General features: G+C 38.9%; 1 protein-coding gene across 1 annotated transcript in view; it reads left to right on the top strand.

Annotated features, from left to right (window-relative positions):
- Positions 1-17,870, top strand: part of zfc3h1 (zinc finger C3H1-type containing) — a 71,540-nt gene that overhangs the window by 31,533 nt on the left and 22,137 nt on the right. Inside the window, exons 15-21 of the mRNA XM_087997119.1 lie at positions 13-570; positions 3,896-4,017; positions 9,054-9,185; positions 9,652-9,773; positions 9,984-10,085; positions 12,133-12,258; positions 13,175-13,361. Of these exons, the coding sequence (XP_087853245.1) occupies positions 13-570; positions 3,896-4,017; positions 9,054-9,185; positions 9,652-9,773; positions 9,984-10,085; positions 12,133-12,258; positions 13,175-13,361 (1,349 nt within the window). The remainder of the gene's footprint in view (positions 1-12; positions 571-3,895; positions 4,018-9,053; positions 9,186-9,651; positions 9,774-9,983; positions 10,086-12,132; positions 12,259-13,174; positions 13,362-17,870) is intronic.

Here is a 17,870-nt window from a genome sequence, read left to right as displayed (position 1 = left end):
ACTTTCTTTCAGGCTAACAAGAGTATCCGGTTGGATGGCTCATCTAAACATGTGGCAGTCTTAAAGAAACAGTCTGCTGAATATATAGCTATGGAGAAAAAACGTTTGCAGCAACTTGAATATGAGTATCGGCTGAAGATTCAAAAACTGAAGGAGGCGCAAGCTTTAAGGAATGCAGGGCAACCTGATAGTTTGCAGGGGATAGAGGAAGAGCGTGCATTTGTGGTTTCGCAGCCTTCTCTGCATGACTTAACACAAGATAAACTTGCTCTTGACACTGAAGAAAATGATGCAGAAGATGAAGTGCAGTCTCCATCTCTAAGGGAACGAAGGAGGTCGTTCCGGGATTCGAACTCTTTTACCAAGCCAAATCTCAAGCACAAAGATCTAACTCAGGGGAAAGAAACTTTAAGTAAGCCTATGAAGAAAAGCTTTGATGAACCTGAGCTGTTTCTTGGGCTCAATATTGATGACCTCAAAAAGCTTCATGGGGAGGCAGACGACTTGAAAACATTGCTTCAGAAAACTTCACTTTCAATGACTTCCAGAGAGAAACCTTTGTATGGTCAGGTTAGTAGAATGAAATTGGTGCCTGTAACTCAAAATAATGCAAAAAACTGTAAATGTATGAAGCTGTTATCAGTAAATTTGATTTTTCTTTGCAAAATAATAGTGACATTAAGTGCAAAGTGAGTCTTGCATTTTATGTAGTTCCTTTCATAAATTCAAGACTACCCAGGTAGTCACTGTTGTGATATAAGGAGTCTGGCAGCCAATCGCTACACAGCAAGCTCCCATGAATTTTATCATGACCAGATAGTTTGTTGTCTTTGACAGTTAAATAACAGCAGAGCCCAGTAACTGCTCTTTGAAAAAAAAAGTACCTTGTGATCTTTAATGTCTGCCTAACAGAGGTTTTGATTTAATGTCTCATCTGGAAGTCAACACCTTTCAGCAATGCAATATTTCCTAAAAACTGCATGGTTGATGTGAACTTAGTTAGTCTTTGTCCGAGCATCTCTGGTGTGGAAATTGAACTCGCAACTTTGACTTTGGAGGTGAAATGCTACCCACTAATCCAAGGGTTAGTAATTGTAAGTTTGATCTTTTTCTGTCATTCTGTAATTAATTCAAGTTGTAACATGGCACATCATGGCTGAAATGATTGCACTGAACTTGAGAAATGCTAGCTAGTCAGAATCAGTTATACAGCATGGAAACAGGCCCTTTGGTCCAACTCACATGCGCTGACCAGATATCGTAACTTAATCTCGTCTCATTTGCCAGCATTTGGCCCATATCCTTCCAAACCCTTCCTATTCATGTACCCATCCAGATGCCTTTTAAATGTTTAATTGTACCCACCTCAACCACCATCTCTGACTGCTCGTTCCATGTATGCATAACCCTCTGTGAAAATGTTGCCCCTCAGGTCCCTTTTAAATCTTTACTCAGGTTAAACCTATGCCCTCTAGTTTGGACTCCTCTGGGAAAAAGATCGTGGCTGTTCACACTATCTGAAGAATGGCTTACATTTTATCTTGTTCCTTTCATGAACCTCATGATTTCATTAACCTCTTTAAGATCACACCTCAGCCTCTGATGCTCTAGAGAAAAAATAGGTCCCAGTCTCTCCCTGTAGCTCAAACCCTCCAACCCTGGCAACATGCTTGTATATCTTTTTTTGAAACCTTTGAAGTTTCACAACATCTTTCCTAGAGCAGAGACCAAAATTAAACATTGCTTAGGCCACTTTTGGAATACTATGTCCTATGCAACTGGGACATGACGTTCCACCTCTGTATTCAATGTATTGAATACATGAGTGGTTGGATTCCACTAGAAAAAGACCAAAACTTGACCTTGGGAAATAAGGCAGAGCAAATGACTGATGTGTCAGTGGTGGAGCACTTTGGGCAGTGATTATAATTCCGTTAGTTTTAAAATAGATGGACAAAAGGATAGACCTGATTCAAAAGTTAAATTCTGAATTGGAGTGAGACCAATTTTGATAGACGAATTTTCAAACGTTGGCTGGGGGAGGTTATTTGTTAGCAAGTAAGGCAGTGGTTGGAAAGTGGAAGGTTTGCAAAAATGAGTGTATTCAGACTATGTTAGTGTGAAAGGCAAGGCTGGTAGGTGTAGGGAGTGCTGGATGACTAGAAAAATTGAGGCTGTTGTTAAGAAATTGAAGGATACATAGTCAGGTATAGACAGCTGTGATCGAGTGAATCCTTAGAGTATAAAGGCATTGGAGTATACTGAAGAGGGAAATCAGAGGACAAAATGGACATGGGAGCGTTTTGACAAAGTGTGAAGGAGAATCCAAAGTCGACAAATACATAGAGTAAAAGTGTAACTAGAGAAGGATAAGGCCTCTTAAAGGTCAGTGAGGTTGTCTGTGTGGAATCACAGGAAATGGGTGAGATGCTAAACAAATATTTTCAGTTTTTCCTGTGGAGAAGTCCAGTGATGGCATTCAAGAAGTAGACTTGTTTCCTTCTGATGAAATATTAAATTAAGGTCTGAATATTGCTTGCATATTTGATTAGACTTTTAAATGAGAGTTTTTAGGTTTTGGAGCTAGTTTCTCCAGGATGGTAGGTTTGTTCAGGTATAAATATGGGGCAGTTGTGAAGTTCAACTTCTGAATTATTGCACATGGAATGAGCTTCCAGAAAAAGTGGCGGAGGCTGGTACAATTATACTATTTAAAAGGCGTTTGGTTGAGTAAATGAATAGGATGGGTTGGGAAGGATATGGGCCAAATGTTGGCAAAAGGGACTAATTAATTTAGGATATCTGGTTGGTATGGACGAGTTAGATCACAGGGTCTGTTTCAGTGCTGTACAGCTTTGTGACTTGCTAACTGCAAATGCTAAATTCTTAACATATCCAATATTAAACCTGGCAAGAATACAAAAAGGCATCATGGTTTACAACATATTAATGCTAGTATTTTCGAAAATGTTTTGTTTACAACTTTGTTTTAACTGGCACTCTTGATAAACCAGCAAAAATCTCAGATGTTTACTATCATAATATCTGCCATGTCCAAGTAGTCTGTTGCAGATGTGAGTAAGTTTTATTTAAAGCAAAGTTGTATTGTTATTTGTGCTTTATGCTGTAAATAGGTGACATAGTTACTAAGTGGTTAACACTGCTGCCTACCAGCACCAGGGACCCAGGTTTGATTCCTGCCTTGGGTCACTGTCTGTGTGGAGTTTGCATGTTCTCCCTGTGTCTGCGTGGGTTTCCTCCGGGTGCTCAGGTTTCTTCCCACAGTCCAACGATGCGCAGGTCAGGTGAATTGGTAATGCTAAATTGCCCATAGTGTTAGGTGTATTAGTCTGGGGTAAATATAGGGTAGGGGAATGGGATTGGGTGGGTTACTCTTCAGAGGGTCGATGTGGACTTGTGGGGCCAAATGGCCTATTTCCACACTGTAGGGAATCTAAAATCTTTTTAAAAATTACAACAGTGATAGTTATACCCCATGCATTACTATTGTAATAGTGTGTTTTTACCTTGATTGTTTATACATCTTGATTAACCAGAATATTTGACTACCTGCTACACTCCTGGTCCCACAGGTGCCAGTTAATAAAAGGTTTGCCTTCAAATTTGGTATTTTCGGATATAAATCTTTAAGAAACTAAACGTGGAAATCTAGGTGAACTGGAAATTTCCATCACTCGCGGTATTTCTCACTTGACCAAGAATTCACTAGGAGGAAATCTTGCATTGACACTTATCAGTGTAACTGCAATTTCTTTGGAAGGTTGATGGCTCAAAATTATCTATTAGGTGTGTTAACCCTATCGTGGTACTTAAGTTGCAAATAACAACGTTTTTTCTTTCCGTTTATAAAATACTTTTTGTACTTTTTGACAAGATGTGTCTTCAGGAGATTCCAGTGGACTTGGATGTAGTATTGGCACAGTCAAGACAAACTGATTTGAAACCAACTGCCTTTGGTCCATATAATAGCCCACTTTTGGTCTTCAAATCTTACAGGTATTAATTTTTTTTAAATTGGCTTGTTTAGTACTCATTAGTACTTGTACTGGTAAGCAGAGACAATCCTGATAAAACTGTTGAGTTGGAATTTAAAATACAAAGGTGAAAAATGTGCATTTTACTTTGAGATAAACCAGATTGGTAAAAGCGGAAAGTTGCATTTGACTTGCACAAAACCTCTTGCATTCACCAAGCCCCCCAAGAACTCGAGCAGAGGTGAGGAGAGATCTTGAGGGTTTTTCAACTTTGTCCTTTATCTCACGAGATGGTGGAGGTGGGTCATTTAATATCTTAAGGTAGATTTAGATAATCGTGTTGGCCAAGTAATTTGGAGATTATACAGAGTAGATGGGAATATAGAATTCCAAACACACAGATCATCCATTATCTTATTGAATTGTGGTGCCAGCATGAGGAACCTGGTATTTTAAGTACGTCCAGTTGTTTCTTAAATTTGCAAAAGTATCTGCTGCCAGCCACCGTCTCAAGCAGCACATTCCAGATTTCTGCCAGCCTCTGAAAAATGCTTTCAGATCTCCCGTAAGCTACTTGCTCTTTACCTTTTAAACGTATGTCCTCTGCTCTTAGACACATTTACCACGGGGAAGAAGTTCACATGATCAAAGAAGATTTGTGAGGGCAGAGCAGTAGATGTGATCTATATGGACTTCAGTAAGGCGTTCGACAAGGTTCCCCATGGGAGACTGATTAGCAAGGTTAGATCTCATGGGATAAAGGGAGAACTAGCCATTTGGATACAGAACTGGCTCAAAGGTAGAAGACAGAGGGTGGTGGTGGAGGGTTGTTTTTCAGTCTGGAGGCCTGTGACCAATGGGGTGCCACAAGGATCGGTGCTGGGCCCTCTACTTTTTGACATTTACATAAATGATTTGGATGCGAGCACGGCGGCACAGTGGGCGGCACGGTGGCACAGTGGTTAGCACTGCTGCCTCAGCGCCAGAGACCCGGGTTCAATTCCCCGCCTCAGGCGACTGACTGTGTGGAGTTTGCACGTTCTCCCCGTGTCTGCGTGGGTTTCCTCTGGGTGCTCTGGTTTCCTCCCACAGTCACAAAGATGTGCAGGGCCAGGTGAATTGGCCATACTAAATTGCCCGTAGTGTTAGGTAAGGGGTAAATGTAGGGGTATGGGTGGGTTTCGCTTCGGTGGGTCGGTGTGGACTTGTTGGGCCGAAGGGCCTGTTTCCACACTGTAATGTAATGTAATCTAATCTAATCTAATCATAAGAGGAACAGTTAGTAAGTTTGCAGGTGACACCAAAATTGGAGGTGTAGTGGACAGTGAAGAGGGTTACCTCAGATTACAACAGGATCTGGAACAGATGGGCCAATGGGCTGAGTTATGGCAGATGGAGTTTAATTCAGATAAATGTGAGGTACTGCATTTTGGGAATGCAAATCTTAGCAAGGCTTATACACGTAATGGTAAGATCCTAGGGAATGTTGCTGAGCAAAGAGACCTTGGAGTGCAGGTTCATAGCTCCTTGAAAGTGGAGATGCACATAGATAGGATAGTGAAGAAGGCGTTTGGTATGCTTTCCTTTCTTGGTCAGAGTATTGAGTACAGGAGTTGGGAGGTCATGTTGCGGCTGTACAGGACATTGGTTAGGCCACTGTTGGAATATTGCGTGCAACTCTGGTCTCCTTCCTATTGGAAAGATGTTGTGAAACTTGAAAGGGTTTAGAAAAGATTTACAAGAATGTTACCAAGGTTGGAGGATCTGAGCTACAGGGAGAGGCTGAACAGGCTGGGGCTGTTTTCCCTGGAGCGTTGGAGGCTGAGGGGTGACCTTGTAGAGGTTTACAAAATTATAATGGATAAGATAAATAGACAAAGTCATTTCCCTTGGTTTGGGGAGTCCAGAACTAGAGGGCATAGGTTTAGGGTGAGGGGGGAAAGATATAAAAGAGACCTAAGGAGCAACATTTTCACGCAAAGGGTGGTACATGTATGGAATGAGCTGCCAGAGGATGTGGTGGAGGCTGGTACAGTTGCAACATTTAAGAGGCATTTGGATGGGTATATGAATAGGAAGGGTTTGGAGGGATATGGGCCGGGTGCTGGCAGGTGGGACTAGATTGGGTTGGGATATCTGGTTGGCATGGACAGGTTGGACTGAAGGGTCTGTTTCCATGCTGTACATCTCTATGACTCTACTGTCCATGTGTCAATTTTGTATATCTCAATCAGATCCCCTCCCTCAGCCTCCTCTGCTCCAAGGAAAGCAAACTCAGCCTATCCACCCTCTCCTCAAAATTAGAGTTTTTTATTCTGCACCTCACTCTGGTGAATCTCCTCTGCACCCTCTCCAGTGCAGTTATGTCCTTCTGATAATATGGTGACCAGAGCTGAACAGTGTTCCATCTGTGGTGTAAAAAGGTCTTTTGCAATAAGACTTATTTGTTCCGATCATTAGCTCTGGCTAATGAAGAGAAGCAGTCCATATGTTGTCTTCACCATCATGTCTACCTGTGCTGACACGTTCAGGGATCTATGAACTTGTACACCAAGGTTCCTCCCCCCTCAAAAAATGCGCCACCTTGCTCTTATCAGAATTATATTCCATATTTGCCTTGTGTGGTGCATTTAATATTTTTCAGAAGTTTTGTTCAGTGTCAAATTAGCTTTCTTTTGACCTCGTTATGCAATTAAAACAGTGTAATAGGAGTAGATGTATGCTGATTTCAATCAAAACTATTAATTGTTTATTAAGGGCAATATGTGCCCATCAGTTTGACGGCTTCATCCAAAAATGGGCACCATATAGTCAGTGTCACGTATTCTCCATTATACATTTGTAACAGTTGTCTCTCTAATTAGACTTTTGCACATTTCATAGAAGTGGATGCAGAGAACAAGGAAGAGAAATTAGTTGGGTTATCCAATTGTTTTGCCAAGAATGAGGCTAAAAAGCTTTGGAAGAGCAAAATTAGAGGCTGCAAGATGAAGGAGGAAATTGTAAATTCCAAGTTATAAAGTCAGCTTGGTCAAACTGGATGCCAAAGCTGTGCATAGTCTGGTTGAGCCCAAGACTGATTGAAAAGAGATTAGAATTAATGGCCAGATTAAGCATTTTGGGGACGGAGCCCAGGGTAGTTCTATTATAAATCCCAGTGTTAAACTGGAAGAAATTGCGACAAAATATTAGTTTGACCACAGTAAATAACTGGTTATGGTAAGAACTTGACAATGTGTCCCCAACTTGCCTTCCAACAACACCACAGTTGGTTCATGTGCAATAGATATTTAGTATTTAATGAAATTGACTCTGTCACACAGTTGTGTATCAACTTTTTTTAAAAGCAAATAGGTAATCTGCACTCAGGATAATTGTTTTTGTGAACTCAGGCAATGCTTATAAACTGAAGTAAGGCTTACTAACTTAGAAGAGGTACAATGTTGTGTGAGCAATAAAATATTTTCTGCAATACATTTATCCTACTTTTTTAAAAAATTGCAGATTCATGTTGGAGAAATGCATTTTCATAGTTGTTTTAGCCTATTAGTGGGAATTCAGCTATGTTTCTTAATTTAATGTTGAACTATTTTAGCATTTTAATCATGTAGTCTTCATATTTGATTTGATATGCTGAAGAAGGAGAGCTGCAGTAATGTTAATCACAATTTTTCTGTATAACTTGTAGTCTAATTGAAATTTGGTGCAAGGCATGTTTTGACATTGGTAGTAGTTGACATTCTTAAAGTATAAAGCCCATGAATCTTCAAATTGTTGCAATACGTAAACTTATTTTCTCAAAGTTATGCATCAAATGCTGTAATTCTGCTGACTGAAGTATTCTGTAGAACATAGAACAGTGCAGCACAAAAACAGACTGTTATGGTCAGCACAGACAGTGTGGGTCAGAGACTATCTAGATTAATCCCACATAATGCAGCATGGTGGCTCAGTGGTTAGCACTGCTGCCTCACAGCACCAGGGTCTTAGGTTCGATTCCAGCCTTGGGCGACTGTTTGTGTGGAGTTTGCACATTCTCCCCATGTCTGTGTGGATTTCCTCCAGGTGCTCCGGTTTCCTCTGGGTGCTCCGGTTTCCTGTGACAGTCCAAAGATGTGCAGGTCAGGTGAAGTGGCCATGCTAAATTGCCCAGAGCAATAGGTGTATTAGTCAGAGGGTAGTAGGTCTGGGTGGGCTACACTTTGGAGAATCGGTGTGGACTCGTTGGTTGAAGGGCATGTTTACACATTGCAGGGAATCTAATCTAATCTTATGCGCACACGTGGCCAAATTCCCCCCCTCTTTGCCTATTCATATCTCTGAGTCTCCAAATAGAGCCCGTGCACTCACTCCTTTTTAACAGGTTCCACCTTTGTCCTGTACAGGACAATGTTGTCGAGATTATCTGGTGAAGGGGGTTTAGGGTACAATCCTATGTACAACTCGAGGGAAGGTGTTGGGGGAGCAAGAGGGTGGGTGGTAAGTCATTTGGAGATAGTACCTGGACTCCCATCAGTCCAGGACTGTTCTCAGCAACGTTCCAGTAAGATAAGTTCACTTTTAATCACTGTAAACAAAAGACACTGCCAATGTTGGAAACACGTCTTTGATGAAATGTTTCTATCAGGACCTTGAGATCTCCTTCAGATAATCAGAGATTTGGATCATCGAGGTTCCTTTGTAAAGAGCTCAATATCCCTACTTGCAAGTACTGCAGTTGTCAAAGAAAGCACCTCACCTCTCCGAGGCAGTTAGGGATGGGCAATAAATGCTGGCCTAATCAGAGCGATAACTGAATATGTTAGTTCACTCTTACAAAATTGAGTGCTGCAGTGATGATTTGCTGTCAGATTAACAAATCTGTAGAGTTTATGCTTAAAACAGAATGAGATGAAAAGTTAACCTTGATAAATCTGCATGTTTGAAATTGACAAAAGGCTAACTGAAGTGCTTTATAGATAAGGTGATGTAAAACTGTGTGCATTTCTTCCTAAGTTTTCAAAGGCTGTCAAAGTTCAATGTGTATTGTTTTCATATGCTTAAACCTCTTTTCTGCAGGTTCAGTCCTTACTTTCGTAACAAGGAAAGGCTTCTGATTAGTTCAGTCTCCTATAGCAACTTGATTGACCCCAAACAGAGTTTCTGTCGTTTCGATTTAACTGGTACATGCAATGATGATGATTGTCAATGGTGCGTATATTGCTTGATCATAAAAGAATATTACATTTTTAAAAATCAGTAGTGCAGTAATAAGTAACTAAAGACTGGTCGTCCGATCTAGCACAAACATTAGCATGTCCTACTCTGTTTATTTGCAGTAAGAATTATAAATGCTCTATCTTTAAGATAGGAGTATTGGAAGCTCCCTTCAAAATGCTATTTAAAAATATTTAGTTTGAATGAATTATTTGTTCACTAGAGTATCTGTGAAGTTTGCAATACTTAAGGATTGGAAAGTCAGCTCTGTGGTTTAGTTAAGGTTTATTTTCTGAATAGCAACAATTTTGCATTCTGGTTTTTAGTGCAAATAGAACCTAAAGTTGAGCGTTGTCTTTTGTACAAGTTGATTTGCACCTATTGCAATATTAGGCTTGGTAAAGTGAAGGGGTAAAGCTTTACAAACCTATTAAACTTTTGAATTTTTTTCTCCCTCTAGGCAGCACATGAGAGATTGTATTTTAAATCAATGCCAGCTGTTTCAGGATCTTCTCTCCTACAATTTGTCTCTGATAAAATGTTCAGATTTTAGTACAGATGAAGAAATCAGGGTTGCAGCAGGTAATGAAGTTGCTGTACGGGCTAGATGTTTGTGGAGTGCTTTAACTTAACATGCAAAGTACTGGCTTTGTGGCTGTATGACTGTACAAAGTGCGATCTCCGTATTCATTTCTTTTCTTAATGTTACACGTAACATTTCTAGTTGAAGGTACTTCATTCTGAAGTGGGAATTGGAAGCATAAAACTAACTGATTTCTTATTTATATGAAGAAAATTACGTGGATAAACAGTTCGGCAAAAACAAAGATCGTATGACCACAGATGAGATGGCTGTTCTGCTTGTTAGCCAAGTGAATGAGAGTACTGGTCATAGTAAGTAAAAGTTTGTTTTCTCACACTTAAGTCCTTCAGATATTTACTTTCGAACATGCAAATTGTTACTTATTTTCAAGTTTGCATCTTACTGGTGGTAAAATTTGAGCAGTTAGCCTGCATTTAGTCCAGCATGTTCTACTTCTTAAAGACTCCACCTTAGCTGAGTTAAGCATTAAATACTTCCACAGTGATGCATATAGTTTTAAGAACAGTGTAAGAAAGACTTCTAGACTCAATCATAGAACATAACATAAAGTACAGCACAGAACAGGCCCTTTGGCCCACGATGTGCTGAGGTTTCATCCTAATGTAAAATATAACAACTTAACCTACGCACCTCTCAACTCACTGCTATCCATGTGCATGTCCAGCAGTCACTTAAATGTCCCTAATGAAGAATGGGCATTTGGTTGAAGCATCATACTAATTCAGATTAGTCCCTGCTTGAGAGAAAAAGGAAACTGAGGAAGAAAATGTTCAAGTTCTAATGTGGATATTGATCATGTGGAGATAATTTAAATTGAAATGTGCATTAAAGTTTTTAGTTGGAAGATATGGCAGAATAGAGTGGGGCATTTAACTTGCAAACGGTTCGAAGCACATTAAATGAATGCATGTGAATTCATCTACTGCAGCTTTGTCTCACATGACTTGTGAAGTTTAATGACTACTACATTATTGCATTACGTATGACACTGAGCTGTGCTGTCACCTTAACTCCTGGATCCACATTTTTTTAAGACCGTAGCTGTCTCCCCACTACACCCATCCTTTCACCCATCTCCATAATTCTCGTTCCACTTTGATCCTCCTCTTTGGCTTTGCACTTGTACTTGATCTCTTCGTTGAAACTGTCAATGTGGCATGGGCCACTTAATTTCTCTGATCTCCCTCACCACCCTAACTTGTTTCCTTCTGAACTTGGACTTTTTTTTTCCAGATTTAACCCAGTGTTATCCAATCTGCTTAGAGGGATGTTGCTGTTGTCACCTGATGTGCTGGCCTCCACCTTGCACTATATAATCAGTGCTCCCTTTTTCTAGAGAAAACAAATGGTTTAATTTTAGTTTTGTTTTTCATACATCTCTAGCCTTCACCTGAGCCAGCTCTGCTTCTTCACGTCCTTGATATCTTCAATTTCTGGGTATTTCAGTCACCAATATTCATTACAAACATGGTGACTTCCATAGGTATTTTAACTGGACCTCCTCATACCCAGCTTCCTGTAGGCGCCTCATTCTGTTCTCACAGCCTTTCAATCTCTGTCTCTGTAGCGATGATGCCACCTTTCACATGTCCTTTTTCTCTTTTCAACAAAGGATTTGCTTCCATGATTGATGGGGCCTCGGCTGTCTCTGCATTTCTCACACTTCTCCCTCATTTTGTCTCCCTCCCCCTCATTTCCTCTTGCTCTCCCCCCTCCCCACTCCACCACCTCCAACCCCCAGCAAGGACAATTGGATTCAGTTGTCCTTGTCTTTCACCTGCTTCTACATTCAAAGAGTCATTTCCTGCCACCTCCAGTAGGATGTCGAATTTCTTTTACTGATGCCCAAAGCAAGCTGAAGGAACAGCACTTCCATTTTCGCTTAGTCACTTTGCAGCCTTCAGGACTCAACATTGAATTCAGCAGCTTCAGCGCATGAATGTTTTGATTTCCTTGTGTCTTTGTTTGCATAAGTTTTCTTTCAGTAAAAATGACCTATTTTAATACAAATCTCACTTAGTATTAATGCCTGTTTACACCGATAAAACTCCTCTACTATCATTGCACCCCACCTTGTTTGTTTTTTTTTTGCTTTGGGCACACTCCTTGTCGGTTTCATTTGGTCTTGCTTTGTCAACGGTATAAAGGTATTCATTTCTCTGTCCCCTTCACGTTTGAAGATGACTGACTGGACTTGGAGCATGAAATCTTTTCTGTCTCTGCAGATGCCAGACCTATTGAATTTCTCCACATTATTTCAGGAATGATTCTGGAAATTGTGACACAAATATATATGCAAGTTAAAAATGTAGCATGTAACATTCATTTTTGTTTCAGCACCTCCTTACACAACTTTCAAAGACAGAAGGAAATGGAAGCCCCAACTTTCAAGAAAACAAGTTTCTGAAAGTAGCACCATTAATGGCAGTGATGATGAACAAAATTCTGGACCAATAAGATATGGTATGCAATCAGATTTCTGTAGATAGGCTTAAGCCAAGTTTGAAAAGCCATTTGATTTTGATTTTGCAATGTTTGGACAAAGCGATCTTTATCCATTCTGAATATGGGCAACTGTTCTTTGAATTAAGGTGGATCATTGATAAAGCAGTATACAGTTGACATGGTTCACCTATTCAGTTTTTCATTCATGGTGTGATTTTAATAGCACAGTCCTCCTTCATGTCTCCTTTGACAGTAGATGGTCTTGATAAGATAGGGTTTATTGCATAAACAAACTTTTCCTTTCACCTTAGATAAAAATGCATCAAAAATCTATCCTTCAAAGGCCAGAAGTATTTTCCTAGCAACAATTCAAATAAACAATTTTTAACACCTGGTATTAACTCATGAAGTTCTTAAACTGGAATTATGTAGCTAGATATAGGATTTGCAGAGAGGTTTGGTTTAATCTTAATCCCAACTGTAATTGTTTAGTAAACACTTCAAAGAAAAGACCACTAAACATTGTATTGTTTTTTAAGTGTTTGGGCATTACTGATACCTGGTATCTTTGATTTTCTTTTAGAACCAGCTTTAACAAGGGAACTACTTTACATATTGTAAAGCTGGAAATGTTGGGGGCCATCACTGCCCCAACAATATCTCTACTGTTCATGCTGCAATAAATCTCGTTCCTCCAATTAAAGGCAACACTTCAATACTTGAATGTCTTTGTGGGGGGGAATTAGTTTGTCACAGGGAGGCTGTGGTGTCTTTTTGAGCAGTGCAGTGAAATTTTGTAAACTGTACACCATGTAATTGTTTTAAAATTTATCACAAATCAGCTATTTTCACGGGGATATTTTCTTCAATGCTCAGTTCCTCAAGTTTGGATCGCTTTTCTGTGGAACACAAAACAATATCCTCTATGTTTCAGCCAAGTCTGTGGAACATCCGTGGCCTGGAACCCAAGCTTTGGATGCAGTTATTACCCCAGATGATGTTCGGTATTTTACAGCAGAGACTGATGACATTGCCAATCTCGAAACAAGTGCGATGGAAAATCCTCAAGATGTGCAGCTTTGGCTTAAACTTGCATATAAATATATGAATCAGAAGGAAGGGTATGTTTTTTAGTAATTTCCTCAACTAATGAAAGTAAATGAAGTAACTGCAGATAGGTTAATATTTAATTTGTTTAATTAAAATTCATTTGGTAAGACATTCCCTTGGAGAGGGTTAAAATATTGTCAAAGAAACTAATCCTTAACAACTCGTTCAAAGAAAATTTGAGTTGTCGTTGGCATATGTAGTTTTTTTGCTTTACATATGTAGTGCATTATAGTACCCTTTAGATAGCTTTCAGATGTGCTAAATTGTGTATTAACATATTTTCAAAATATCTGCATTTGTTAGATATTTCAAGTAGTGTTAAACTTTTCCAGTTTTTGTTCTGTAAGATACAGGTTGGCCATAACATAAAAAGCAAAACTCAAATTTTACCAGAGTTATTTTTTCACCAGGTTTTGCAGGCCATATAAAATGAAGGCCATGAATATTTAATATTTTGTGCAGCATACTAATTGTTTCAACACCACAAAATATGGGAGTTGAAGTTTTGACTAGGCTTGTTCTTTTACAGCCTGGGTTTACTTAAATTGCGTTGAATCAGTTGCTTGTGTGCATGAGCACTAAGATCAGTGATACTTGGTACATATCAGCTGCAATTTAAATGCAGAAAGGTTTTGAATCTAATTTGTTTCTTATTGAGAATAAGCCACTTGAATCTTGGATTCCATTAAGTCAGGAAGGCCGAACATGGGAAGCTATGAACTATAGAAACCACTCTTAAACAAACATAACATACATAAAAATACGATGTATGTTTTGATTTTGGAAGCTTGGAAAATTAATTACAATGCAAATTAATATTTTGCAGATATGTTTTAGTTTTTGAGACTGACCTATTAACATACTATTGCAGTCAGCTATTTTTGTTTAAAGTCAAATCTTAGGCTAATTAAAAGTAGAACCATCTGTGTAACATTCAGCTGTACCTTTTTTTTTAAAGCTTCCCTCCTTGTGATCGCCATCCCAATTGCAGGGATCTGTTCTCTTGTGATCCTGCTCTGATCCTTCTGTGTACAGTTTTTCTTCCCCCCACTTATTTTTTTCCTTTATCCATTTGTTTAAAAGGGCAGAATCTGATCTGTAGCTTTAGAAATCAGTTTGCTACTGATTTGATTTTGTGCCAGTTTTAAAATGTCAGACAACTGACATTGATATTTCTATTGCTGTCTCTGCACCCAAATTACTTCTGTTTTTCTCTGCCAATTCATTTTTAAGGAAGTTCAAGTAGGATGCTATAAGTCTTCAATTCTGAGGGAGTTTCTTAAACATTGTTAAATCACTGGTTATTTATGTTTGGCCAAAGTTCTGCAAGAGCTAATAGTCATTCAGTGTTTCAACCAAGAGACCAAAGGGGCAAATTTTGCATGCAGATGGGGGTACATGTATGGAATGAGCTGTCAGAGGAAGTGATGGACACAAGTACAATTGCAGCATTTAAAAGGTATTTGGATAAGTATGTGAATAGGAAAGGTCTGGCGGGATATGGGCTAAGCGCTGGCAAGTGGGACTAGATTAGGTTGAGATATCTGATCAGCATGGATCAGTCGGACAGAAGGGTCTGTTTCCATGCTGTACATCTCGATGATTAAAAGAACTTGAGTAATAACTATTTTAAGGATGTTACTAGCATAGTGGATATACAGGAACCAGTGGATATGGCTTATTTGGACTTTCAGAAGGCATTTTATAAAATTCCACACGAGGCTACTGACCAACATCAGCATGAATGGAAGGGGGTAATATACTGCACTGGATTGAGGTAAGTATAAGGATATCCACTTTAGAAGGAATTGAGATGAGGATTATTTCTTCAATGATTTGTAAGTGTTAATATCCAAAGGCACCTGGGTTTCCTTGTTCATAAATCATTGAAAGGTAAATATAGGTGTAGCAATGCATTAGGATGGTCAATTTTACTATATGTTGATTTCATCGGAAGAGGATTTGAGTACAGCATTAGAGCTGTGTTGCTTCAATTGTATAAAACCTTAGTAAGACGACACCTGGATTGCTGTGTGCACTGTTTCTGCTTACCTAAGTAAGGATATACTTGCTGTTGTGCAAGGTAAACCAGACTTGCCTCCTGGTATGGCACGACAGCCCTATAAAGAGAGGAGGAGACTGAGCCAGTATTTAGCATTTGAAAGCAAGTGATGTCAATGAAACTTTTTTAAAACAAAACTTCAAGAGCTCAACAAGGTAGTTGCACAAAGATTGTTTCCCTTGGCTATGGGTGCCTGGACTTGGAGGCATAAGTTTATTTGGGGGACAGTGACCCTGTGGAATTTTCCAAAGGACTTTGACAACTCAGTTATTAACTGTGTTCCAGACAGATCAGTGCACATTAATATCAAGGAATATGTGAATGTTACAAGAAATGTTGAGGTAGATATAGAATGCTCAAACAGCCTAAAGGGTTTAGTAGCCTGTTCTTCATTTGTTTGTTTGTGTTCCAATGTTTGATGGCAACTTGATGAAGGGTATAGCAACCAAGTCTAATCCTTGTTTCTACTTGCAGTTTCCTTTCTCTTCATTCCTCCCACATTCTTCTCTACACTGCCTGTTTTGTATACAAATAAATGAAAGCCAAAATGTGATTCATGTTCTCTATTGATATGAAGACTTCCTACTATCGAAAGTTCTCCCTCTTTCCTGTTTAAATAATTAATAATTTTCACAAAGTTTCCATCAGTTTGCTGTGTAGTGTCTCATCTCTTCATCTGAAGCCCACATTTATTTCTCTCTTTATGTAGTCCTGCACAGTGCTTAAAGGCACAGCAGCACAGGAACTTCTGCTTCTGATGTATTCCTGTATACTTTCTAAATGAGTTCGTTTGAATTGCAGTGCATTTGATTTTTGAGAAATACAAGTATTGATTGAGATTTCTATGCTTGTTAAAAATGAGAGAATCTGATGACCAAGTGAGTAGAGATAGGAATAACTGCCACCTGGAAATATCAGGGAGAAGCAAGTGGCATTGGGCAGAGTTTCCCAGTTACAGCGGCTTCTGGAGCTTTTTGAAATTGAGGTGTGATTGTGTTTCAGGAATTTGGTTCATGACATGCCAATGGGGAGAGAACAGTGTGTTCTCTTTATTGGATCAGATTGTTCTATACTAAGGAAAATGCATCCAGGGTTCTTACTATAAAATGTTAAATGTGTTCATCCACCATTTGGCTACAAAGCAGAAATATTTTGTTGTCTTAATTAAATAACAGATTAGTCATACTTGTCGAACAGTGTTTCATCAGGCGAGTGGCTGAACAATACTGCTGCAAAACGTATTTAAATACATAAATTAGCATTCATAATCCTACACAGCAATACTTTGGTTCCTTTCTTTTTTTTGCCTTACTTACCTTCAGCTTTTCCCATTCATTTATGAATTTCAGTTTTGCTATAGTTATGGCTGTGGCTACTTCAGGCTTTGAGACAGGTTTCTAAAGGGCCTAATGCATTTCTGACGTAATCAGCAATAGCAGAGGTATTTTCTATGTATGGTGCCCACTTATTTGCTATGAATCTACTGCATCACAAGTTTTCAAGATTTTAGAAAATCACTTTTAACTTAGCAAGATGCTCCTCTTAGTATTGGGAAAGCCCAGAATTTCCAAAATAGGCAATCACTCTTCATGAGTGTTTGCTGATGATGACAACTTGTCAACAACTTTTTCCTTGCTCATATGTTTGAATGTACTTTCTCCACTACATTTGGACTATTTAGAAACTCAAATTTTAGAATTTGGAATAACTCGATCGATTAGGGCATAGACGTTGGATTGAGAGTCTTGTGAAGAAACTTTTTTTTAGAAACATGTAGTTTTAAGTCAGTCATTAATATGGAATGACTCAGTTACCCATGAGTTGATTCTTTGAACTTATTTGGTTACTCTGGTTGATGTTAAATACCCAGTTACATTTCATTAAACAGACTTGAGTTTTTGGGAGGTATCTGTCAGGAATGAGTGGTAATTACTAAGTTCTTTTGAAATCAGCTTTTGATGATTGACATGTGGGTAGGTAAGATGGTAGGTAGGAGTTGTTGAAATATGGGAGAACCCAATATAGCCTGTGGCGAAGCAAAAAATTATTGATCAGAACCTCCAGATTTCCATGTTTTCCCATTTGTGCTAAATCTTAAAGTTATAGCCTGATTCAGAAGAATAATGACGGTCAAGCAAGAAAGCTGATACTTCAAATGCCCTAAATTTGAACTGAAACATGCCACATCATTAAAATCTGAGTTGTACTTTGTGGTTATTTATTTAAGTAAATACTTCGTTTGAGACAGTTGCTCCTTGTCAGTATTTGTCACTAATATATTTTGTTTTAAAAAGTTTAACATCATCAATATTCTAGAGAGGTCACATTTCCCCTCAAAGTACTCTAAGCTGCTTGGTATTGTTATTTTCCTTCTTAAATGATGAGAAAATTAGCATGTGGGCATTATGGGGATGGTGCTACATTGTAATGTTAAATGGTAGAATTTGTCTAGGAAACA

The sequence above is a fragment of the Chiloscyllium plagiosum genome, unplaced genomic scaffold (assembly GCF_037043375.1).
Source record: "Chiloscyllium plagiosum isolate Xiang-an unplaced genomic scaffold, Cpla_swu_hap1 HiC_scaffold_19, whole genome shotgun sequence".
Lineage (NCBI taxonomy): Eukaryota > Metazoa > Chordata > Chondrichthyes > Orectolobiformes > Hemiscylliidae > Chiloscyllium > Chiloscyllium plagiosum.
The sequence above is the reverse complement of the archived record's forward strand: the minus strand, read 5'-3'. Positions and strand labels throughout refer to the sequence as shown.